Source organism: Salmo trutta, unplaced genomic scaffold (assembly GCF_901001165.1).
Source record: "Salmo trutta unplaced genomic scaffold, fSalTru1.1, whole genome shotgun sequence".
NCBI classification, from domain to species: domain Eukaryota; kingdom Metazoa; phylum Chordata; class Actinopteri; order Salmoniformes; family Salmonidae; genus Salmo; species Salmo trutta.
Window position 1 is genome coordinate 11,134,707 of NW_021822911.1, and position 25,994 is coordinate 11,160,700.

Here is a 25,994-nt window from a genome sequence, read left to right on the forward strand (position 1 = left end):
CTGGTGAGGCCAGGACAGGAGCCTCCATCAGGGCACGTTTGAGGGCCTCAAACGCCCGCTGGTGCTCTTCGGTCCACTGAAAAACAGTGTCCTCCTTGAGAAGGTGGTTCAAAGGAGCCGCCACCCCCGCAAACCCCTTCACAAACCTACGATAGTAGGATGCCAGCCCCAGGAAGCTCTTAACCTCTTTTTTCCCCCCTGGAACTGGCCACCCCCTCACAGCCTCTACCTTGTCTGGCATCGTACTGATGCCCTCACCACCCAGCTGATGCCCCAGGAACGCCACCTTCCTTTGCATAAAATGGCACTTTCCCGGATGCAATTTTAGCCCTGCCCCCGAGATCCTCTCCAACACTCGCCGAATTGCCCCCAGTGCCCCCTCAAACGATGTGCCGTGCACCAATATGTCGTCTAGGTACACAACACACTCGTCTCTCGGAACCCCCGCCAGCACTCTGTCCATGAGCCTCTCAAAGGTGGCAGGAGCATTACAGAGCCCGAAGCACAGCACCTTGAACTGCCAATGGCCCCTATCTGTGGAGAAGGCCGTTTTTTCACGTGCCCCTGGCGAGAGGGGCACCTGCCAGTAGCCACTGCGCAGATCAAGGGAGGAGAACCACGAGGACCCTCTCACGTGGTCTAGCGACTCATCAATCCTCGGTAGGGGATAAGAGTCTTTAGTGGTGATAGAATTTAGGCCCCTGTAGTCAACACAAAACCTAAGTTTACCCCCTTTCTTAGGCACCATGACGACCGGCGCGGACCATGGGCTATCTGATGGCTCAATGAAATCAGCCCGCAACATGTCAACAATAGCTGTGTCTGCTGCTTCCCTCCTGGCAAGGGGAATACGACGGGGCCGAATTTTAATGGGTCGGGCGTCCCCAGTGTCTATTTCGTGCTGAACTAGGTGCGTTTGTCCTACCTCATCTTCCCCCCAAGCGAAGCTATCTTTAAAGTCCAACAGCAGCTGCTTTAACTGTCTCTGTTGTCCCTCATCCAGACCCTGACAGTTCTTCAGCCACACAGCCTCAACGGCGTCTATAGCTTCCTCCTTCCCCCCGTCGGGCTGATGGGGTGAAGGAGCCAGTGTGTTTTGGGCTACTGAGCTGCCTGTGCTTGCACCATGATGGGGAGTGAAGGCCGTCGCCGCCGGAGACAGCTGCTGGAATGGCACAACGACCAAGGGAGCAGCCGGGATGACCGGTGGAGTTTCTGCAAGCTTGGAGGAAGACGGAGGGACAGCCCTGCCCCCTGCTGGCCCTCCCGAAGTCGACATTCCCACTGTGGGCCCCCCCGACAGCCTCAAAGTGCCCGACGCTAAGTCCAACTGAGCCCCACAGTTTTTCAAAAAGTCCATTCCCAGTATACAGGGGTCCTGCACCGCTGCTACCCATGCCGGACACCCCACAGTTCTCCCCCCCACAGTCACAGATAGCTGACACTTCCCTAACATGGGGGCTAGCTCCCCCGTGACAGTCCGTAGCTGGACAAGGGTCGGCTCCACCCGCACCCCAACAGGTAGTATGTCTGGTCTCACCAGGGTTACTGTAGAGCCCGTGTCGACCAGGGCCAAACATTCCACCCCCTCCACCTTGACGATGACATTACAGAAGTCCCCAACGGTGGTACGTCCCACCACAACTACCGGACTAGGAAACACGGCGGCAGCTACACCCTGGGGGAGCAGGTCCCCACCCTCTTGTCTGCGCTGCTGGGTACCTCTTTTGCTTACAGTGGGTTTGGGGGCGGGGGGGTGGGTCCGCGCTGCCCCCTGCGCGAGAACCCGCCGTCGTTTCCCTGGTGACGGGGTAATCTGCCACACTCCCGCTGAATGTGGCCAGGCTGGCCACAACCCCAGCATACAATAGGAGTTGAGCTGACACTGCGACGCTGCCTGGAGCCCCTCTCCATGACAAGCGAAGCAGTCTTGACTAGCCCGCACAACTCGTCGGCCCACTCTGGTTTCGTGACCCCTGGCACCCCAGCCACCGCTGCTCTCACCTCTGGTTGACTGGCGACTTCCACTCTCACTCCCTCCCCCCAGATCAGCTCCCTCTTCCTGGCTATCTCCACTGCAGCCCGCAGAGATGGTGGGTCCGCCATCTGAACATGCTTACCCAGTTCGGTGGAAGAGAGCGCTCTAATAAAACTGTCCCGTGCCAGCTCGTCTTGCACCCCAATCGGCATAGTTGCATAAGCCCGCCTGGTCAGGCTCAGAATACCACTTGCCAACGCCTTTAATGATTCCCCCTGAAGTCTCTTTTTGTTACTCAGTTCAATCCGCAGCATGTTGGGCTGCGCGTCGCTGCCGAAACGGCCCCCCAATGCCTCCACTAGCGCACCGTAGTCGCCCCTCTCGTCCGGGGCTAGCGTTAACAGGCATTCCGACGCCTCCTCTGCCAGGCTCAGGGCAAGCTGTAACGCTTTCGTCTCGTCAGACCACCTCCCGGCTGCAGCCAACAACTCGAATTGAGTGAAAAAAACTTCCCATTTACCTTGTCCATTGAACTTTGGTAGTTTAGCCGCTACCGTGGCTAATGGCAATAGGCCGCCGCCATCTCTGTTTACATACGCAGGCCCCGCCATTTCCGCACCCGGTGACGTCGATATCCCCGTCGCCGTGACGTCTGCTCTCGAGCGGAGTGAAGGAAAACCCGCCAGTTCTGCCATCTTGCTGACTGACAATTTAACTCCCGCCATGTGGCTCTCCAGCTCATCTATGGCTGTCGCCGCCCGACCCTCCCGACCGGGTACCCCCGAGCCCACAACGGACACTTTGTCCGACTCTTCCTTAATTTTCTGCCTCGCCCCAAGCATCATGACCGTAGATGCGAGTTACGCTAAATCCAACCCGGCCTATACTGAACAGCTAACTCGCCTAGTCTCGATCCCGTAGTTCGAAAGCACTTCTGACACCAATGTAATGACCCGGCTGGGTCATAAAAGGAAAAGAGACGGACTTCAGGTGTGCAGGTTAGAACACAGGTTTATTCCTAAACTGGGCTATTGTTGTGGCCACAACCCACGCCGCTAAATACCGAACGTACACAATTACACCATGTCGGGTTAAGGGTCACCCCCATAAGAAGAGATCAAGGCCCGAACAGAAAGAGAGAAAGAGATGAGACAGTAATCCCTATTTATGCATTTCCAAATCCCGCGGGATTACCCATCATACCCCCCACCCCTTCCCTCTGTCCTGACACATTCAACCCCTGCTAGTAGCCATGAGAACCATAACACACCCACGAACACAGAACACAATACCGGGTCGTTACAATACCTTACACGTTTTTTTGGCTGACAATGTGTTAGCATGTTATTACAGCAGTATGTACCGCTATGTTATCTAGCTACCTAACGTTAGTTGGCTACTTATACATCAAACTTGCCAGTATATTTACTTTATTCTATCTATCTAACTACCCAACGTTTATTGACTTGATTATTCCCGTCATTCTTAGCTTAGCTAAATGGTATAGTCGTTGTGCTTTCTCAATGGACATTCGGGTGCTTTCATAAATTCGCTCTGGCTATTTACTCTGATTTCAGAGCACTCGTCTGAGTTGTACCAAATAAAATAAAATGTTATTGGTCACATACACATGGCTAGCAGATGTTAATGCGAGTGTAGAGACATGATTGTGCTTCTAGTTCCCGACCGTGCAGTAATATCTAACAAGTAATCTAACAATTTTACAACAACTACCTAATACACACAAGTGTAAAGGAATGAATAAGAATATGTACATATAAATATATGGATGAGCGATGGCCGAACGGCATAGGCAAGAGGCAGTAGATGGTATAGAGTACAGTATATACATATGAGATGAGTAATGTAGGATATGTAAACATTATATAAAGTGGCATTGTTTAAAGTGACTAGTGATACATTTATCACATCCAATTTTTTATTATTAAAGTGGCTATAGATTTGAGTCAGTATGTTGGCAGCATCCTCTCTGTGCTAGTGATGGCTGTTTAACAGTCTGATGGCCTTGAGACAGAAGCTGTTTTTCAGTCTCTCGGTCCCAGCTTTGATGCACCTGTACTGACCACGCCTTCTGGATGATAGCGGGGTGAACCACAGTGTTGAGGATCAGCGGGGTGGAGATGTTGTTTCCTACCGTCACCACCTGGGGCGGCCTATCAGAAAGTCCAGGACCCAGTTGCATAGGGCGGTGTTGAGACCCAGGGTCTTGAGCTTAATGACGAGTTTGGAGGGTACTATGGTGTTAAATGCTGAGCTGGAGTCGATGAACAGCATTCTTAGATAGGTATTCCTCTTGTCCAGATGGGTTAGGGCAGTGTGATTGCAATTGCATCGTCTGTGGAACTATTGGGGCGGTAAGCAAATTGGAGTGGGTCTAGGGTGTCAGGTAGGGTGGAGGTGATATGATCCTTGACTAGTCTCTGAAAGCACTTCATGATGACGGAAGTGAGTGCTACGGGGCGATTGACGTTTAGCTCAGTTACCTTAGCTTTCTTGGGAACAGGAACAATGGTGGCCCTCTTGAAGCATGTGGGAACAGCAGACTGGGATAGGGATTGATTGAATATGTCCGTAAACACACCAGCCAGCTGGTCTGCACATGCTCTGAGGACGCGGCTAGGGATGCCGTCTGGGCCGGCAGCCTTGCGAGGGTTAACACATTTAAATGTTTTACTCACGTTGGCTGCAGTGAAGGAGAGTCCGCAGGTTTTGGTAGCGGGCCGTGTCGGTGGCACTGTATTGTCCTCAAAGCGAGCAAAGAAGTTGTTTAGTTTGTCTGGGAGCAAGACATCGGGGTCCGCGACGGGGCTGGTTTTTCTTTTGCAGTCCGTGATAGACTGTAGGCCCTGTCACATACCTCTGGTGTCTAAGCCGTTGAATTGCGTCTCTACTTTGTGTCTATACTGATGCTTAGCTTGTTTGATTGCCTTGCTGAGGGAATAGCTACACTGTTTGTATTCGGTCATGTTTCCGGTCGCCTTGCCCTGATTAAAAGCAGTGGTTCGCGCTTTTCAGTTTTGCGCGAATGCTGCCATCAATCCACGGTTTTAATAGTGGCTGTGGGTACAACACATCACTGATGTTCTTCAGGAATTGGGAGCTTTAGCTGCTTTAGTTGCTTCACAACGTTTTCAGATTTGAAGAAAATCTTTCACCTTTATTGAACCAGGTAGGCTACTTGAGAACAAGTTCTCATTTGCAACTGCCAAGATAAAGCATAGCAGTTTGACACATACAACAACAGAGTTACACATGGAATAAACAAACATACAATCAATTAGTCAATAATACAGTACAAAGTCTATATACAGTGTGTGCAAATGAGGTAGGATAAGGGAGGTAAGGCAATAAATAGGCTATGGTGGCTAAGTAATTACATTATAGCAATTAAACACTGGAATGGTAGATGTGCAGAAGATGAATGTGCAAGTAGAGATACTGGGGTGCAAAGGAGCAAGATAAATAAATAAATACAGTATGGGGATGAGGTAGTTGGATGGGCTGTTTACAGATGGGCTATGTACAGGTGCAGTGATCTGTGAGCTGCTCTGACAGCTGGTGCTTAAAGCTAGTGAGGGAGATATGAGTCTCCAGCTTCAGTGATTTTTGCAGATCGTTCCAGTCATTGGCAGCAGAGAACTGGAATGAAAGGCGGCCAAAATAAGAATTGGCTTTGGGGGTAACCAGTGAGATATACCTGCTGGAGCGCGTGTACGGGTGGGTGCTGCTATGGTGACCAGCGAGCTGAGATAAGGCGGGCTTTACCTAGCAGAGACTTGAAGATGACCTGGAACCAGTCTGGCACACTGCTTAGAGTTTCAACAACATTAATAACATATTTCTAGCCTACAATCATTGATGTTACTACTAATGTGAAAACAACACAAAATATGACTTTTCTTGCTCATTTTAAGACAATTGTCAAATAATTTTAACATTCATTACAGACGTCAATTGTTGTACAACATCATGGCTACGCTGTTGGCATTACCTTTTACAGTGGATTTCCGCTGTTGTGGGCCTTGAACCATCTGTCTGACTTTGTTGTTGACACAGGAGAGAGAAGTGACTATCGTGGATCCTCTGGGGAGCCTCAACAACCTCATGATGCTGAAGAGGCAGAGAAGAGTCCCTCCAAATCAGAACACCTCAAGAAACACCTGCAGAGATCCACAGGGAAGAGAATTCACTGCTGCTTTGACTGTGGGAAGAGATTCACCTCCTCAGCAGGCATTAAAATTCATCAAAGAATCCACACAGGAGAGAAACCATTTAGCTGTACTCAATGTGGGAAGAGATTTACTACATCTGGCTCTCTGACTTTACACCAGAGAACACACACAGGAGAGAAATCTTATAGCTGTGGTCAATGTGGGAAGAGTTTTGGTCAATCTAGCGATCTGACAGTGCACCAGAGAATACATACAGGACAGAAACCCTATAGTTGTGATCAATGTGGGAAGAGTTTTGTTCAATCTGGCCAGCTGACATTACACCAGAGAACACACACAGGAGAGAAACCTTATAGCTGTGATCAATGTGGGAAGAGTTTTGGTCGATCTTGCCATCTGACTCAACACCAGAGAATACACACAGGAGAGAAATCTTATAGCTGTGATCAATGTGGGAAGAGTTTTGGTCAATCTGGCCAGCTGACTCAACACCAGAGAACACACACAGGAGAGAAACCCTATAGCTGTGATCAATGTGGGAAGAGTTTTGGTCGATCTTGCCATCTGACTCAACACCAGGGAACACACACAGGAGAGAAATCTTATAGCTGTGGTCAATGTGGGAAGAGTTTTGGTCAATCTGGCCAGCTGACATTACACCAAAGAACACACACTGGAGAGAAACCTTATAGTTGTGGTCAATGTGGGAAGAGTTTTTCTGCATCTAGCAGTCTGACGCTACACCAGAGAACACACACAGGAGAGAAATCTTATAGCTGTGATCAGTGTGACAAGAGATACTCTGATAAAAGATCTCTGATTAAACATCAGAAAATACATTAAGGAGTTGTTTCATGATATCAATGAAATAATGTCACAATGTAGAATGTTTTAACATAGTAGGAGTATTTTAAGGAATTTCACAATGTAGAACCCTAAACGTTTACCCCATTCAATTGATTTCAGCGTGATATGGATATTAGCCTTGGGAAAAATCCAGGCTCTGAAATGGAAGAGTTACTATTTATGTGATTTAACAAAAAGTGACTAACACAAAAAGAGCTGTGTTACACTTACCACGTTGGTGACCCACTTGAATCAAAATGCAACACTTCAAAATGTAGCTAGCTGTTTTCTACAAATTGTCCTCTAACCAGTGATGTACACATTATTCGCAGATTCCGTGTGGTTTTTGAGCTGTTAGTTTTAACAGGACATGCGACCTCATCTCCCTTCTGTCACACAAAGGATTTTAGCATGATATCGATGAGTTATGACAAATAAGTGTTGTGTTCCTTTGTTTAGCGACCCCTACATTTAAATGTATTACTCCAAAATGTAGCTGACTGTCTTCTGCAGGTTGTCCTCTAACCAGTGAGGTAAAATATATCTCCCATTTCCATGTGTTTTTTTTGGTTGTGTTAGTTTCAACAGCACGTACAACCTGATTTCCCCCCTAATCGATATCAGTATTTTATTGCTACTTGTGCAGTTTATAAGGTGCTTGTTTAAATAAATACAAGTAATATGATTATTGTGGCAGATGTTTGTGTAAATAGCACATTTTATGTTTAGGTTTTCGATTTATCCCAAACTGTTTCTGCATATTGGTTATTGATTTGGACACGTTAAAACTGTGTTTTGACATTGGGGCTATCCCACCTAGCAAAATGTAATTGAGGAGACTGAAAATAAGACTATGCAACCAAATTTTTCATATTTACATTTCATGTAACATTTAGTAATCATAATTATTTACGCAACCAACTGACAATTTTTGGTACAATTATATTGACATTGTTGCCCTGCTTTTATAATATCAGGGTTAATTCGCAGATGTGCCAACCCAAATGTACTAGAGCATGACATTGGGGACTGGGCCCTGATCCAACAACATGCCTATCTAGTGAACCTGAAAAGAGAGAGAAGCTCCACAGTGAGGTGGAAAGTTACTACGGATATTGCAAGAGTTTCCTCTTGAAATCAGACATGTCTGTGGTGAGGACAACTTGGTTGCTGATTGTCTCAAGGGTTGGCAGTCAAAAAGTTTTGTTTTGTGGGAAAAATTGCTTATTTTCGGGGGGGGGGATTCTATAGAAATTATATGATTGTGTATATTATTATTTAGAAATACGTGTTTTTTTTCTTGTTTTTAATTGTTGACAGCCAGTAGACACCATGTTTATATTGGTGAAGGTGAAGCATTGTAGTTGATTATAATGAGAAATGGAAGTTGTTTTCTGTTGGTGGTGAGCAAACTTGTCCAACAAAAATATAGGATATATTTGTCTAAGGGGGAAGGTGTTTCAGGCTTTGGTTTTTCCATTTATGTTTTGAGGTTGGACTTTAGCAAGTGTAGCTCGTTAGCACGTGTAGCTCGTTAGCACGTGTAGCTCGTTAGCACGTGTAGATCGTTAGCACGTCTAGCTCGTTAGCCCGTCTAGCACGTCTAGCCCGTTAGCACGTAGGACGCACTGATTGGTGTCACCTCGTTAGTCAGTATGTGTTACACCTGTGCTGGCTTGTCCATCTCGTTAGTGGGAAGGTGTTTCACCTGAGCTGGTCCAGGTTCTATTTAAGAGTGTCTGGCCCAGTGCTCCAGTTATCTTGATACATGTGGAGAGTCAACACCTTTAGTTGCTCCACCTTTTTGGTTTGCTTCCTGTCTTTAAGTTTGGTGTGGGTTTTTCTTTTGTTTTCCTCTTCTTGGGCAGATTTAGTGGGTCTCATGGTGGGTGTCTTTTATGTCCCAGTTGTTAATATTCAATTGTGGTTGTTGTCAGTAACTCTGTCTGTTTGAGCAACATTTTAGAATTTTTAAATAAAAAAAAAAAAAAATCTAATTAAGGGACATTTCTGGTTTCTTGCTGGGGAACTTAACAACAAACAGTGTTGTAAAACAAGCTGATATTTTGGGTTGGATGTTGCATCCAATTAATATTTGAATCAATGGAATTTCCTTAGAATGCTCACTAGTCTTTCAGTTGTTGATCTTGTTTGTTGTGGTAAATATTTGTTTATTCCTGTGAATTCATTGTGTTGCATCCATGTCTGAAATGTGCTGTATAAATAAAGCTTGATTTGATTTGAACATATTGCAAAACATATTAACCCAATGACTGACCAATCAACAGACTCTTGGTCCATCTTAGTATGAAAAACAGTATAAAATCATTAGATGTTCCACTGTCAAAATAGTGCATGGAATGTACGTTTAGTATCACTTTTCAACCAACCCAGTTCATTTGTTGAAATCAATATGTCAAAGGATTCAAATGGATCAACCAGATCAATCCCACTTTTCCAGCCTGCTGAAGGCGTGGTGGAGTGGTAAACACCACCCCCGGCTCTACCAGGGGCTTGAGGTGGTCTCCCACAGCTCTGCTTATGTCATGTTCTGTGGCCTTGCTGTTCCATTTATTGACTGCCCCTGCAACACAGAAATAAACACATTTAGTCATATTATATAAAACACTCAAAGTAATGGATATGGAGCATCTACAGCCTCAGTTACACCTGGCACCTAAATGTGACTTCTGATCACTCCAAGCTGCATTAGGTCTGGATGCACTAAAGTCACAATGAGCTGCATTAGGTTTAGATCTGCCAGGATGGGCATTGTGTTCTGAATTTGAGTCTGGCCACCGAATATCCATCAGCAATGTAAAGAGATGGGGTGAATGAGTGGGGAAAAGTACATTTGACACAAATGACCTTCATTATATCAAAGAACAAATGTGTGTGTCTGAGGGGAAATTAACTTTCATACAGCCAAAAGGGGTGAGAAATTACACCAATATCAGTGGACAATTTGCACTAATGTAAATAAACATAGATGATGGAATATATTCCCTTTAGCTGATGTGATGAACCTCTAAGGGGACATAAATATTTACCATCTAAACCATGTGTGACCTCTCACCTCTCTGGCTGTAGAAGTGTTCTTCCTAACCAGTCCCTCAACAGCTCTCTGACTGAGCTCCACCCTCACTGGGTCTTCAGAGGAGAGGAAGGCTGAGGAGGGATGGAAGGATGAATGGATCAGTCACTCAATAAAGTGTAGAGCTGCTGTCTGACAAAATCACTATTTTAGTAGTTCATTAAAGTAAATAAGGCTTTATGACTGCTGAATACCATCTATAAATCACTTAGATCATGTATTTTTAGGTAGAGATACATCCTTGGGACGTCCCTAGCCCGTTGAAGTTGACATTTAAATAGGTTAAGGTAGGGGTTAAGGTTAGGGTTTAGGGTAGGGATGTCCCAAGGATCCCAGATAGCATTGACCATTGTGCATTCTTCTGTCTCTTTTACATAGCAGGTGATGAGTTCTGACTTCTGAACTTGAAAATATTAAATATCCTTATTATGTGAAATTGAATGAAACAATAATGTATGTTGATGCTAATTTGATGTACAATATTCCATTATGTTTCTATATGATAACAATACAGTAATATATTTAATATGATGTACAATATTCCATGATGTTTCTATATGATAACAATAGAGTAATATATTTAATATGATGTACAATATTCCATGATGTTTCTATATGATAACAATACAGTAATATATTTAATATGATGTACAATATTCCATGATGTTTCTATATGATAACAATACAGTAATATATTTAATATGATGTACAATATTCCATGGTGTTTCTATATGATAACAATAGAGTAATATATTTAATATGATGTACAATATTCCATGATGTTTCTATATGATAACAATACAGTAATATATTTAATATGCCATAAACTACAGTTTCACTAATTCATTTTCTATTGTCATTGGTTGCACTAATTGCACTGTTTGTCTACAGAACCTCGTTCCAGTATTCATGACATCACCCTGAGGAAGGCACAGTGATGCTGAAACGTTGGTAAATACCCATTATCATTATGACACACCCCTCACTACCCATTATCATTATGACACACCCCTCACTACCCATTATCATTATGACACACCCCTATCTACCCATTATCATTATGACACACCCCTCACTACCCATTATCATTATGACACACCCCTCACTACCCATTATCATTATGACACACCCCTCACTACCCATTATCATTATGACACACCCCTCACTACCCATTATCATTATGACACACCCCTCACTACCCATTATCATTATGACACACCCCTCACTACCCATTATCATTATGACACACCCCTCACTACCCATTATCATTATGACACACCCCTCACTACCCATTATCATTATGACACACCCCTATCTACCCATTATCATTATGACACACCCCTCACTACCCATTATCATTATGACACACCCCTCACTACCCATTATCATTATGACACACCCCTCACTACCCATTATCATTATGACACACCCCTCACTACCCATTATCATTATGACACACCCCTCACTACCCATTATCATTATGACACACCCCACACTACCCATTATCATTATGACACACCCCTCACTACCCATTATCATTATGACACACCCCTCACTACCCATTATCATTATGACACACCCCTCACTACCCATTATCATTATGACACACCCCTCACTACCCATTATCATTATGACACACCCCTCACTACCCATTATCATTATGACATCACCCCTCACTACCCATTCAATTGCTGGGAGTTTAAACATGGAGTGCGACTTTTTTTATTTTGATAGTTTTTTTGCCGTTAGTCAGCACCTCCACACAAACTATTTTTCTGGATGTGGCCAGCTCATGTTTTTTAAGGGTAGGTAACAACACATCCGCCACGCTGATCCTCAACACAGGGGCCCCTCAGGGGTGCGTGCTCAGCCCCCTCCTGCACTCCCTGTTCACTCATGACTGCACAGCCAGGCACGACTCCAACACCATCATTAAGTTTGCCAATGCCACAACAGTTGTAGACCTGATTACCAACAATGACTAGACAGCCTATAAAGAGGAGGTCAGAGACCTGGCCGTGTGGTGCAAGGAAAACAACCTCTTCCTCAAAGTGATCAAGACAAAGGAGATGATTGTGGACTACAGGAAAAGGAAGACAGAGCACGCCCCCATTCTCATTGACGGGGCTGTAGTGGGGCAGGTTGAGAGTTTCAAGTTCCCTGGTGTCCACATCACTAACAAACTATTGTTGTGTCTTTGGCATCATTAAAACTGAAGACATATTTATCAAATAACTCTCTGTAATTATTATTACGCGATTAACCTGATTAATCGTGTAACTGTAATTAACTAGAAGGTCGGGGCACCAAGGAAAATATTCAGATTACAAAGTTATAATTTTCCTAATATAACTTTCAGATATTTTAATATCTGATCAATTAGTCTTCTGATTAATGACGTATTCTTTACCTCGCGTCAGTCTCATTCCAAACGTCGTAAATTGTTGGTTATCTGCACGAACCCAGTCTTCACTATGAGTCATCCATACATCAATTGTCTTAAAATCATTTATTTACTAACTAAGTAATTCACAGAAATGCATAACAAACAAACAATGGTTACAAAGAAATGTTAGGAGAATGTGCCCTAGTGGGCTAAACCGGCATGGCGGCTTCTTAGACAAAAGAGGAGTGGGGGTCAGCTGAGAAGGCACTACAGAGTTGATAATTATAACAATTGAAATGCTAATCCTTTGCACATGAACGCTCACTCATTCGGGAGTAATTGCAATCAATATATATATATATTTACGCTCAGTGTGTTATCGGGATCTCTGTTGAAAAGTTTCTGTTGGAGAGTTTGTCCGCTCTCTGTCGTGGTTAGAATGGATAGTTCAGAGTAACATTCATTCATGTCATTATAGAATAGCTGTTTCGGCGGTTGTCGGTCTTCGGGTTCAATGATACCGAATTCCTAGCTGCAGACTAGTAATTAATATCAAAGACTTGTTCTTATTCTGTCGGTATCATTAGTCTAAGAGTTTAACCACGTGGTATGGTTAAAAGTTCATCAAGAGAAATGCATGGTCAAACCTTGGCCCTCTCGTTATCGAGGTAAGCTGGTCTCCAACCTTTAGCCATCTCGTAATTGAGGTAAGCTCGGTCTGGTGATAGAAAACCTAGGTGGGGGTTTTATTCAGAAGAGCAGGAAAAGGCTGTCTCATGACACCGGGTCCTGTCTGTGTTCATGGGCGGTCCTCTGATTTAGTTAAACTCCAAAGGGAATTGGAGTTCTCTTCATTAAACAGTCCAAAATCACATTACACAATTTCACAAATAGCTTCATCCTTATTCATTCATTTTATACAACCATTAGATGTAAGTCTCATACCTGAGACTCTTCTATAAACATGATTATGGTAATGTTGCAGTATTGTCTCTCATGAGTTTCACAAAATTGTACCAAACGGACCAGTTCGGAGCTGGATTCTTCACCGATCTTTTATACTTTCTCCAGAACATAAATGTCGTTCGGTTCTCCAGTTCTGTGAGGTGGAAGAACTCCTTTGTTCTCTATGAAACCCACTCTGTCTCTATACTGTGGCCATGAGGAGAGAATCTCCTCATAGGAATTTCCGACCGCTCTTACAGAGCCTGGTGTCAGAAGTATAGAGGTCGGGGGATGGTGCATAGAGCTCCCCAATAGCTGTCCCTCAACCCTCCAAGATCCCCCCACAGTTCCCCAATAGCTGTCCCTCAACCATTCGAGACCCCTCACACAGTTCCCCCTAATAAAAAAAGACAGTTAATTCCATTCCCCACCTCCAAGAACCCCCCCAATGCACCAACAACCAAGAGAATGAACTAAAGAGAAAAAGGAAAAGACAGAAGAAAACAGCAAACAACAATGCAAAAAAATTATAAAACAAAATAATACATTTAAAACAAAGGACATCAAGAACAACTAAAATCATAACAGCAATGCCAACTATATATGTTTGTGTGCATGTCTGGCACTATTACATGTATGTGTGTGTTCTTGTATGTGTTTGTTTGAATGAGAGTGTGTGAATATGCATGTGTTCCTGCACGGCATCAGCCTCAGGCAAACCAGCATTAGTTGTAAAAACACTGCCACTTAGTGTCATTCAAAGACGGTGAACTGATGTTGAACTGGGCAGTCTGCTGCTGCTGCTCCAATACAGTATGAGGTGAGATGGTGAACTGATGTTGAACCGGGCAGTCTGCTGCTGCTGCTCCAATACAGTATGAGGTGAGACGGTGAACTGATGTTGAACTGGGCAGTCAGCTGCTGCTGCTCCAATACAGTATGAGGTGAGACGGTGAACTGATGTTGAACCGGGCAGTCAGCTGCTGCTGCTCCAATACAGTATGAGGTGAGACGGTGAACTGATGTTGAACTGGGCAGTCAGCTGCTGCTGCTCCAATACAGTATGAGGTGAGACGGTGAACTGATGTTGAACCGGGCAGTCAGCTGCTGCTGCTCCAATACAGTATGAGGTGAGACGGTGAACTGATGTTGAACTGGGCAGTCAGTCATTCATTCTGTACTATGAGTCTGTTCTATCATTGTTACTGCACATTGTGGTGGAAATTCAGACTTCCCTGTGGCTCAGTTGGTAGAGCATGGTGTTTGCAACGCCAGGGTTGTGGGTTCGATTCCCACGGGGGGCCAGTACAAAAAAACAAACAATGTATGAAATGTATGTATTCATTACTGTAAGTCGATCTGGATATGAGCGTCTGCTAAATGACTACAATGTAAAAATGTAATTGGTCGTCTCGTTCTGTAGCAACAGCTAGTTATTCTAGTTTTCCAGTGAGGTGTCAAAACAACAGGAAATCACTCTAGACACAGTTCCTCTGAAGTAGATCAACAGTTCCCTGAATTGGGCCAAGCGCCTTTGGCCTGTCTGCCCAGAGGGTGTGTGGTTGCAGACCCACACAAACATACAGATACACTTCTCAACCTTAAAGAGATCCTTCAACACAATAGAAGTCATATCAACTTAAAGAGGTTAACATAGATTTTTCCCTCACAACATTGCTCTAGAGATAAATCAGACCCAGCCTGAACTGTGTGATGTTGTAGTTTCTCTAGAGATAAATCAGACTGAACTGTGTGATGTAGTAGGGAGTTGTAGTTTCTCTAGAGATAAATCAGACTGAACTGTGTGGTGTAGTAGGGAGTTGTAGTTTCTCTAGAGATAAATCAGATCCAGCCTGAACTGTGTGATGTAGTAGGGAGTTGTAGTTTCTCTAGAGATAAAACAGACCCAGACTGAACTGTGTGATGTAGTAGGGAGTTGTAGTTTCTCTAGAGATAAATCAGATCCAGACTGAACTGTGTGATGTAGTAGGGAGTTGTAGTTTCTCTAGAGATAAATCAGATCCAGACTGAACTGTGTGATGTAGTAGGGAGTTGTAGTTTCTCTAGAGATAAACCAGATCCAGCCTGAACTGTGTGATGTAGTAGGGAGTTGTAGTTTCTCTAGAGATAAATCAGATCCAGACTGAACTGTGTGATGTAGTAGGGAGTTGTAGTTTCTCTAGAGATAAATCAGGTCCAGGCTGAACTGTGTGATGTAGTAGGGAGTTGTAGTTTCTCTAGAGATAAATCAGGTCCAGGCTGAACTGTGTGGTGTAGTAGGGAGTTGTAGTTTCTCTAGAGATAAATCAGACCCAGCCTGAACTGTGTGATGTAGTAGGGAGTTGTAGTTTCTCTAGAGAGAAATCAGATCCAGACTGAACTGTGTGATGTAGTAGGGAGTTGTAGTTTCCAACAGGCCAATATTCTACATAGTTTAGCGCAAAAAAAACATAATTAACTACAATTACCATAATCCATTGCCTTGTCTGTTTCTTTTACACCTGCTATGTAAAAGATAATAGAAGAATGCACAATGGTCAATGCTATCTGGGATCCTTGGGACATCTCTACCCTAAACCCTAACCTTAACCCCTACCTTAACCATTTTAAATGTCAACTTCAACGGGCTAGGGACATCCCAAGGATGTATCTCTACCTGAAAATACATAATCTAAGTGATTGATAGTTGGTATTCAGCAGTCATAAAGCCTTATTTACTTTAATGAACTACTAAAATTGTGATTTTGTCAGACAGCAGCTCTACACTTTATTGAGTGACTGATCCATTCATCCTTCCATCCCTCCTCAGCCTTCCTCTCCTCTGAAGACCCAGTGAGGGTGGAGCTCAGTCAGAGAGCTGTTGAGGGACTGGTTAGGAAGAACACTTCTACAGCCAGAGAGGTGAGAGGTCACACATGGTTTAGATGGTAAATATTTATGTCCCCTTAGCGGTTCATCACATCAGCAAAAGGTGATATGTTCCATCATCTATGTTCTTTTACATTAGTGAAAATTATCCACTGATATTGGTGTAATTTCTCACCCCTTCTGGCTGTATGAACGTTAATTTGCATATTCGGTGGCCAGACTCAAATTCAGAACACAATGCTGGCAGATCTAAACCTAATGCAGCACATTGTGACTTTTGTGCATCCAGACCTAATGCAGTTTGGAGTGATCAGATGACAGAAGTCACATTTCGGTGCCAGGTGTAACTGAGGCCATAGATGCTCCATATCCATTACTTTGAGTGTTGTATATAATAAGACTAAATGTGTTTCTGTGTTGCAGGGACAGTCAATAAATGGAACAGCAAGGCCACAGAACATGACATAACCAGAGCTGTGGGAGACCACCTCAAGCCCCTGGTAGAGCCGGGGGTGGTGTTTACCACTCCACCACGCCTTCAGCAGGCTGGAAAAGTGGGATTGATCTGGTTGATCCATTTGTTTGTTTCAGTTTGCAGTAGTTGAATCCTTTGACGTATTGTTGAATTAAACATTTATCTTCAACAAATGCACTGGGTTGGTTGAAAAGTGATACTAAACGTACATACCTGCACTATTTTGACATAGTGGGAGATATACTGAATTTATACTGTTTTCATAATAAGATGGACCAAGATACGTATTGGTTTTGCAAGAGTCTGTTGATTGTCAGTCATTGGGTTAATTTCTTTTGCAATATGTTCAAATCAAGCTTTATTTATACAGCACATTTCAGACATGGATGCTTCACAGGAAAAAATAATAAAACAATGAAAATAAACAGAAATATTTACCACAACAAACATAAGATTAACAACTGAAAGACGAATTAGCATTCTAAGGAAAATCCATTGATTAAAATATTAATTGGATGCATCATCCAACCCAAAATATAAGCTTGTTTTTTGGAGGGTCTCTGAAAGACACTATGGGGGTGTCCACTGAAAGTTGACTAGTAACAACAACTGGGACCTAAAAGACACCCACCATGAGACCCACTAAATCTGCCCAAGAAGAGGAAAACAAAAGAAAAACCCACACCAAACTTAAAGACAGGAAGCAAACCAAAAAGGTGGAGCAACTAAAGGTGTTGACTCTCCACATGTATCAAGACAACTGGAGCACTGGGCCAGACACTCTTAAATAGAACCTGGACCAGCTCAGGTGAAACACCTTCCCACTAACGAGATGGACAAGCCAGCACAGGTGTAACACATACTGACTAACGAGGTGACACCAATCAGTGCGTCCTACGGGCTAACGAGCTAGACGTGCTAACGGGCTAGACGTGCTAACGAGCTAGACGTGCTAACGAGCTAGACGTGCTAACGGGCTAGACGTGCTAACGAGCTAGACGTGTTAACGAGCTAGACGTGCTAACGGGCTAGACGTGCTAACGAGCTAGACGTGCTAACGAGCTAGACCTGCTAAAGTCCAACCTCAAAACATAAATGGAAAAACCAAAGCCTGTAACACCTTAAGACAACAAATATATCCTATATTTCTGTTGGACAATTTTGCTCACCACCAACAGAAAACAACTTCCATTTCACATTATAATCAACTACAATGCTTCACCTTCACCAATATAAACATGGTGTCTACTGGCTGTCAACAATTAAAAACAAGAAAAAAACACATATTTCTAAATAATAATATACAATAGGATTATTTGTTTCTCCCTTTTCTTTCTATAGAATCCTAAATCTCACTAGATTCTAGAACTCTCGTCTTCCTAAATCTCACTAGATTCTAGAACTCTCGTCTTCCTAAATCTCACTAGATTCTAGAACTCTCGTCTCCTTGGAATGAGCCCAAACAAAACTCATCTCCAATACGGAAAAATGTGCAGTCAAAATAAATTGTGATCCATGGTAACACACTGGCTAAACGCAAAAACACAAATCTTTTTGACTGCCCAGCCTTGAGACAATCAGCAACCAAGTTGTCCTTACCTCAGACATGTCTGATTTCAAGAGGAAACTCCTGCAATATCCGTAGTAACTTTCCACCTCACTGCAGAGCTTCTCTCTCTTTTCAGGGTTCACTAGATAGGCATGTTATTGGATCGGGGCCCAGTCCCCAATGTCATGTTCTAGTACATTTGGGTTGGCACATCTGAGAATGAACCCTGATATTTTAAAAGCAGGGCACCAATGTCAATATAATTGTACCGAAAAATTGTCAGTTGGTTGCATAAATAATTATGATTACTAAATGTTACATGAAATGTAAATATGAAATATTTGATGGCATAGTCTTATTTTCAACATCTTTTCAATGACATTTTGCTAGGTGGGATAGCCCCAATGTCAAAACACAGTTTTAACATGTCCAAATCTAAACATAAAATGTGCTATATACACAAACATCTGCCACAATAATCGTATTACTTGTATTTTTTAAAACAGGCTCCTTATAAACTGCACAAGCACCAGAAACGCTGTTGTTTTGACAAGTAGCAATAAATCACTGATATCGATTAGGGGGAAAATCAGGTTGTTTGTGCTGTTGAAACTAACACAACTAAAAAAACACATGGAAATGGGAGATATATTTTACCTCACTGGTTAGAGGACAACCTGCAGAAGACAGTCAGCTACATTTTGGACTGATGCATTTAAATTTAGGGGTCGCTAAACAAAGGAACGCAACACTTATGTCATCACTCATCGATATCATGTTGAAATCATTTGTGCGAGAGGAGGGAGATGAGGTTGCATGTCCTGTTAAAACTAACAGCTCAAAAACCACACGGAATCTGGGAATAATGTGTACATCCCTGGTTAGAGGACAATTTGTAGAAAACAGCTATCTACATTTTGAAGTGGTGCATTTTGATTCCAGTGGGTCACCAACATGGTAAGTGTAACAACTTTTCTGTTAGTCACTTTTTGTTAAATCACATAAATAGTAACTCTTCCATTTCAGAGCCTGGATTTTCCCCCTGAGGCTAATATCCATATCATGCTGAAATCAATAGAACAGGGGACAAACGTTTAGGGTTCTACATTGTGACATCATTAATATACTCCTACTACAATGTTAAAACATTCTACATTGTGACATTAATTCATTGATATCATGAAACAACTCCTTCATGTCTTTTCTGATGTTTGATCAGAGATCTTTAATCAGATTATCTCTGGTCACAGCTATAAGATTTCTCTCCTGTGTGTGTTCTCTGGTGTATAGTCAGCTGGCTAGATGAAACAAAACTCTTCCCACATTGATCACAGTTATAAGGTTTCTCTCCTGTGTGTGTTCTCTGGTGTAAAGTCAGCTGGCCAGATGAAACAAAACTCTTCCCACATTGATCACAGCTATAAGGTTTCTCTCCTGTGTGTGTTCTCTGGTGTAAAGTCAGCTGGCCAGATGAAATAAAACTCTTCCCACATTGACCACAGCTATAAGGTTTCTCTCCTGTGTGTGTTCTCTGGTGTACAGTCAGAGAGCCAGATGTAGTAAAACTCTTCCTACAATGATCACAGCTATAAGATTTCTCTCCTGTGTGTATTCTCTGGTGCACTCTCAGAGTTTCAGATTGACTAAAACTCTTCCCACATTGATCACAGATATAAGGTTTCTCTCCTGTGTGTGTTCTCTGGTGTGATACCAGATGGCCAGATCGACCAAAACTCTTCCCACATTGATCACAGTTATAAGGTTTCTCTCCTGTGTGTGTTCTCTGGTGTGATACCAGATGGCCAGCTCGACCAAAACTCTTCCCACATTGATCACAGATATAAGGTTTCTCTCCTGTGTGTGTTCTCTGGTGTGATACCAGATGGCCAGATCGACCAAAACTCTTCCCACATTGACCACAGCTATAAGGTTTTTCTCCTGTATGTGTTCTGTGGTGTGATATCAGGCTGGTTGACTGAGTAAACCTCTTCCCACATTGACCACAGCTATAAGATTTCTCTCCTGTGTGTGTTCTCTGGTGTTGAGTTAGATGGCCCGATGTAGTACATCTCTTCCCACATTGAGTACAGCTATAAGATTTCTCTCCTGTGTGAATTATCTGATGAATTTTAATGCCTGATGAGTTGAATCTCTTCCCACAGTCAGAGCAGCAGTGAGTTTTCTTCCTTGTGGGTCTCTGCAGGTGTTTATTGAGGACTTCTGATCTGGAGAGACTCTTCTCTGCCTTGTCAGCATCATGATGTTGTTGAGGCTCCCCAGAGGATCCACGATAGTCCCGTCTCTCTCCTGTGTGAACAACAAAGTCATACAGATGGTTAAATGCCCACAACAGCAGAAATCCACTGTTTATTTGAGGTAAAAAGGTATGACCAGAGAGTACCCATGAAGTTGTACAACAGTCAAGACCTAAGCAGTGTGCCAGATGACTTTTGGCCTCCAATATAGGCCCCTTTCTGTGTTTGCTAAAATTGCAGCGATGCACACGCAATTTGGTTGTAGAAACTCCTCCATTCTAATGAGGAAACCACTAGTTATGGATGTAGTATATCTGGTAATGAGGAAACCACTAGTTATGGATGTAGTATATCTGGTAATGAGGAAACCACTAGTTATGGATGTAGTATATCTGGTAATGAGGAAACCACTAGTTATGGATGTAGTATATCTGCTAATGAGGAAACCACTAGTTATGGATGTAGTATATCTGGTAATGAGGAAACCACTAGTTATGGATGTAGTATATCTGCTAATGAGGAAACCACTAGTTATGGATGTAGTATATCTGGTAATGAGGAAACCACTAGTTATGGATGTAGTATATCTGGTAATGAGGAAACCACTAGTTATGGATGTAGTATATCTGGTAATGAGGAAACCACTAGTTATGGATGTAGTATATCTGGTAATGAGGAAACCACTAGTTATGGATGTAGTATATCTGGTAATGAGGAAACCACTAGTTATGGATGTAGTATATCTGGTAATGAGGAAACCACTAGTTATGGATGTAGTATATCTGGTAATGAGGAAACCACTAGTTATGGATGTAGTATATCTGGTAATGAGGAAACCACTAGTTATGGATTTTTTATTTATTTTATTTAACCTTTATTTAACCAGGAAGGGCTCATTGAGATTTAAAATCTCTTTTTCAAGAGCGTCCTGGCCAAGATAGGCAGCGCCAAGTCATTACAAAAATTACAGACAAACAACATGAAAAACTACAATTAATCTAGTAAAAACCATAGAATTCACAAGAGTATAACAAAATCAAAAACAGCAAATTAAAAACATTGACAGGTCAGGGAATCAGTCTCAAGATCATTCATCCGTGATTTAAAAATACCAATCGGGACAAGTTCATCCAGTTTAAAAGTATTTTGTAAGGCATTCCAAGACGATGGTGCAGAGTACATAAAAGCCCTTTTACCAAATTCAGTTCGGACATTTGGAACAGTTAGCAAGATAAAGTCCCGCGAACGAAGAGAGTATCCACCACATTTCTGAACAATAAAAATGGCCAAATAAAAAGGTAGTAAACCCAAAATGGCTTTGTAAATAAAAGTATACCAGTTACTGAGCCTACGAGTGACTAGAGAAGGCCAGCCAACCCTGGTATACAAAGTGCAGTGGTGCATAAGGGTTTTGCCATTTAAAATAAATCTCAGAGTGCCATGGTAAAGGGTGTCAATTGATCTCAAACACTGAGCGGAAGCATTCATATATAAAATATCCCCATAGTCTAGTAAAGGCATAAATGTAGCTGATACTAGCCTCCTTCTGGCTTCAAAAGAAAAACAAGCCTTATTCCTAAAATAAAATCCTAATTTCAGCTTCAATTTTTTTGTAAGTTGTTGAATATGCATTTTAAAAGAGAGGCCATCATCAATTAAAATTCCAAGATATTTATATGAGGTTACAACCTCAATCTCCTTGCCCTGACAGGTAGTAATAGGTGAAAGGTTCAGAGGTCTATTTCTTGCTTTAGAAAACACCAGTAGTTTTGTTTTGTCAGTATTGAGGATAAGCTTCAATTGAGACAAGGTATGTTGAACAGTATTAAAAGCAGTTTGCAAGTTCTGGAAAGCTTTTGTAAGAGATGAAGCACAACAGTAAATAACAGTATCATCAGCATAAAAATGAAGTTGTGCATTTTGGACATTTTTGTCTAAATTATTTATATAAATAGTGAATAAGAGAGGACCAAGTACAGAGCCTTGGGGCACACCATTTAAGACAGACAATTTAACAGACCTAAGCCCATCAAATTGAGTGCACTGAGTTCTATCAGACAGATAGTTAACAAACCATGCAACTGCATGCTCTGAACAATGCAATGCTCGACAATCTCTGCCTTAGTATAGCATGATCAACTGTATCAAAAGCCTTAGAGAGAACAATAAAAAGTGAGACACAATGCTGTTTCTTGTCAAGAGCTTCAGTGATATCATTTAAAACCTTCATGGCTGCTGTAATTGTGCTGTGCTTCTTCCTGAAACCCGATTGGTACATTGATAAAATAGAGTTAGTATATAAAAACTATTTTAGCTGGTCACTCACAAGGGTTTCAAGTATTTTCACCAGGGGTGACAGCTTTGAGATTGGCCTATAATTATTTAACAGATTTGGATCTCCCCCTTTTAAAAGTGGCAGGACAAATGCTGATTTCCAGATCTTTGGAATTTCATTACGATTAAACAGATATGTAAGTGGTTCAGCTATGAAATCAGCTGCCAGATTTAAAAAGCAGGGATCCAAAAGATCAGGACCTGCAGGCTTTCTCTGGTCTAAGGATTTCAGGGCCTTATGTACCACCTGCACTGAGAATGGCAAAAAGCTAAAAGTTTGACCAGCTCTCACTGGTTCATCCACACAAGGTTGTACAGAGACAGAGGACACTGAATCAAATAGTCTACCAGAAGATACAAAGTGCTCATTGAAACAATTCAGCATTTCAGTTTTGTCATATATAGCAACAGAGTCCTTCAATACACATGACGGTAATTCATTAACATTACTGTTACCAGACATAGACTTAATAGCCTTCCAAAACTTTCTAGGGTCATTCAGGTTATCAGTGGTAACAGACATAAAATAATCAGACTTGGCCTTCCTGAGAAGAGAAGAACACTTGTTTCGTAACTGCCTAAAAACAAGCCAATCAGCATCAGAACACGATTTCCTTGCTTTAGCCCAGGCTAGATTACGGTCGTGAACAATGCAAGAAAGCTCAGACGAAAACCATGGATTATCCCTCCCTTTAACCCTGAACCTGCGGAATGGAGCATGTCTGTTTGCTATTTGGAGAAAACCATCATGAAAGAATTTCCAGGCAGTTTCCACATCAGGGATAAGCTCAATCTTGCTCCAGTCAAAATAAAACAAATCATGAAAGAAAGCCTGCTCAATGAAACACTTCAGATTTCTCTTACGAATAAAATGCGGGTTAGACTTAGAAATCTTAGTATTTCTAATAGCAACAACAGCACAATGGTCACTTAAATCATTACAAAAAACACCAACCGCAGAATATTTATGTGGAACATTTGTCAATATCAAATTAATCAGGGTAGATTTATCTGGGCATTTTAGATTAGGGCGAGTGGGTGAGTTAATCAACTGGGTAACATTCATAGAATTACAAAACATTTTTAAATGATCAGACACCAGCATTAACCAACACCAGTTGAGATCACCAATCAAAATCATTTCACTGTAAAGAAGTTTAGACATGAGGTGCGTCAAAGAAGAAAATGCATCACCGAGAGCAGTGATGTTCTCAACTTGTTCTCAACTGGCCTACCTGGTTAAATAAAGGTGAAATAAAAAAATAAAAAATAGAATCTTAACTTTATTGACAACACCCAAATGGATACTGTCATTAACGCGGTTCTTCAATAATTACACATAATTCATAATACTGTAGCAAACATTATATTAAACAGGACATTCAAACGAGCCTTACAATTATAATCCAAAGTAGTGTGAAATGAACTCATCATCAACCTGGAAATGGAGGTTACTCCCCTGAGTTTTCCCCCATTCACATTCAGAATACATTGTGAAAAACTAAAATCTTTGCTCACCATTTTTGCTCCAGGCAGATATAGTACATCCGTAACTATCGGTTTCCTCATTAGCAGGGAGGAGTTTCTGCAATCAAATTGCCCTCGTACCGCAATTTTAGCAAACACAGAAAGGGGCCTATATTGGAGACCAAAAGTCGTCCGGCACACTGCTTAGAGGTTCAACAACATGAATAACTTATTTCTAGCCTACAATCATCGATGTTACTACTAATGTGAAAACAAGACATAATATGTCTATTCTTGCTCATTTTAAGACAATTGTCAAATAATTTTAACATTCATTACAGACGTCAATTGTTGTTCAACATCATGGCTACGCTGTTGGCATCACCTTTTACAGTGGATTACCGCTGTTGTGGGCCTTTAATCATCTGTCTGACTTTGTTGTTCACACAGGAGAGATATGGGACTATCGTGGATCCTCTGGGGAGCCTCAACAACCTCGTGATGCTGACAAGGCAGAGAAGAGTCTCTCCAGATCAGAACACCTCAAGAAACACCTGCAGAGATGCACAGGGAAGAGAACTCACTGCTGCTCTGAGTGTGGGAAGAGATTCACCTCATCAGGCATTAAAATGCATCAGAGAATCCACACAAGAGAGAAATCTTACAGCTGTGGTCAATGTGGGAAGAGTTTTGGTCAATCTTGCCATCTGGTATCACACCAGAGAACACACACAGGAGAGAAACCTTATATCTGTGATCAATGTGGGAAGAGTTTTAGTCAATCTGAAACTCTGAGAGTGCACCAGAGAATACACACAGGAGAGAATCCTTATAGCTGTGATCAATGTGGGAAGAGTTTTACTACATCTAGCAGTCTGACTCTACACCAGAGAACACACACAGGAGAGAAACCTTATAACTGTGATCAATGTGGGAAGAGTTTTGGTCGATCTGGCCATCTGGTATCACACCAGAGAATACACACAGGAGAGAAACCTTATATCTGTGATCAATGTGGGAAGAGTTTTGGTCGTTCTGGCCATCTGGTATCACACCAGAGAATACACACAGGAGAGAAATCTTATAGCTGTGATCAATGTGGGAAGAGTTTTGGTCAATCTGGAGTGCTGACAGTGCACCAGAGAATACACTCAGGAGAGAAACCTTATAGCTGTGATCAATATGGGAAGAGTTTTGGTATGTCTAGCCATCTGGTATCACACCAGAGAACACACACAGGAGAGAAACCTTATAGCTGTGGTCAATGTGGGAAGAGTTTTACTGCATCTGGCCAGCTGACTTTACACCAGAGAAGACACACAGGAGAGAAACCTTATAGCTGTGATCAATGTGGGAAGAGTTTTACTACATCTGGCCAGCTGACTCTACACCATAGAATACACACAGGAGAGAAACCTTAACTGTGATCAATGTGGGAAGAGTTTTACTACATCTAGCCATCTGACTATACACCAGAGAAGACACACAGGAGATAAACCTTATAGCTGTGGTCAATGTGGGAAGAGTTTTGGTCAATCTGGCTCTCTGACTCTACACCAGAGAACACACACAGGAGAGAAACCTTATAGCTGTGATCAGTGTGA

General features: G+C 42.4%; 3 protein-coding genes across 3 annotated transcripts; 1 reads left to right on the forward strand and 2 right to left on the reverse strand.

Annotated features, from left to right (window-relative positions):
* Positions 1 to 262: 262 nt before the first annotated feature.
* LOC115186468 (uncharacterized) lies at positions 263 to 2,823 on the reverse strand (the record flags this gene model as incomplete). Its single annotated transcript, XM_029746092.1, has 2 exons — positions 1,885 to 2,823; positions 263 to 1,774 (listed from the first exon to the last, which is right to left on the reverse strand). Coding segments are annotated over exons 1-2 (2,451 nt in total), but the record flags the coding sequence as incomplete, so codon positions are not given.
* Positions 2,824 to 6,288: 3,465 nt separating this feature from the next.
* On the forward strand, positions 6,289 to 25,538 carry LOC115186564 (zinc finger protein 2 homolog; the record flags this gene model as incomplete). The annotated part of the gene is made up of 2 exons (XM_029746161.1): positions 6,289 to 6,956; positions 25,058 to 25,538. Coding segments are annotated over 2 exons (1,149 nt in total), but the record flags the coding sequence as incomplete, so codon positions are not given.
* On the reverse strand, positions 19,602 to 20,348 carry LOC115186565 (zinc finger protein 180-like; the record flags this gene model as incomplete). The annotated part of the gene is made up of 1 exon (XM_029746162.1): positions 19,602 to 20,348. A coding segment is annotated over one exon (747 nt), but the record flags the coding sequence as incomplete, so codon positions are not given.
* Positions 25,539 to 25,994: the final 456 nt, after the last annotated feature.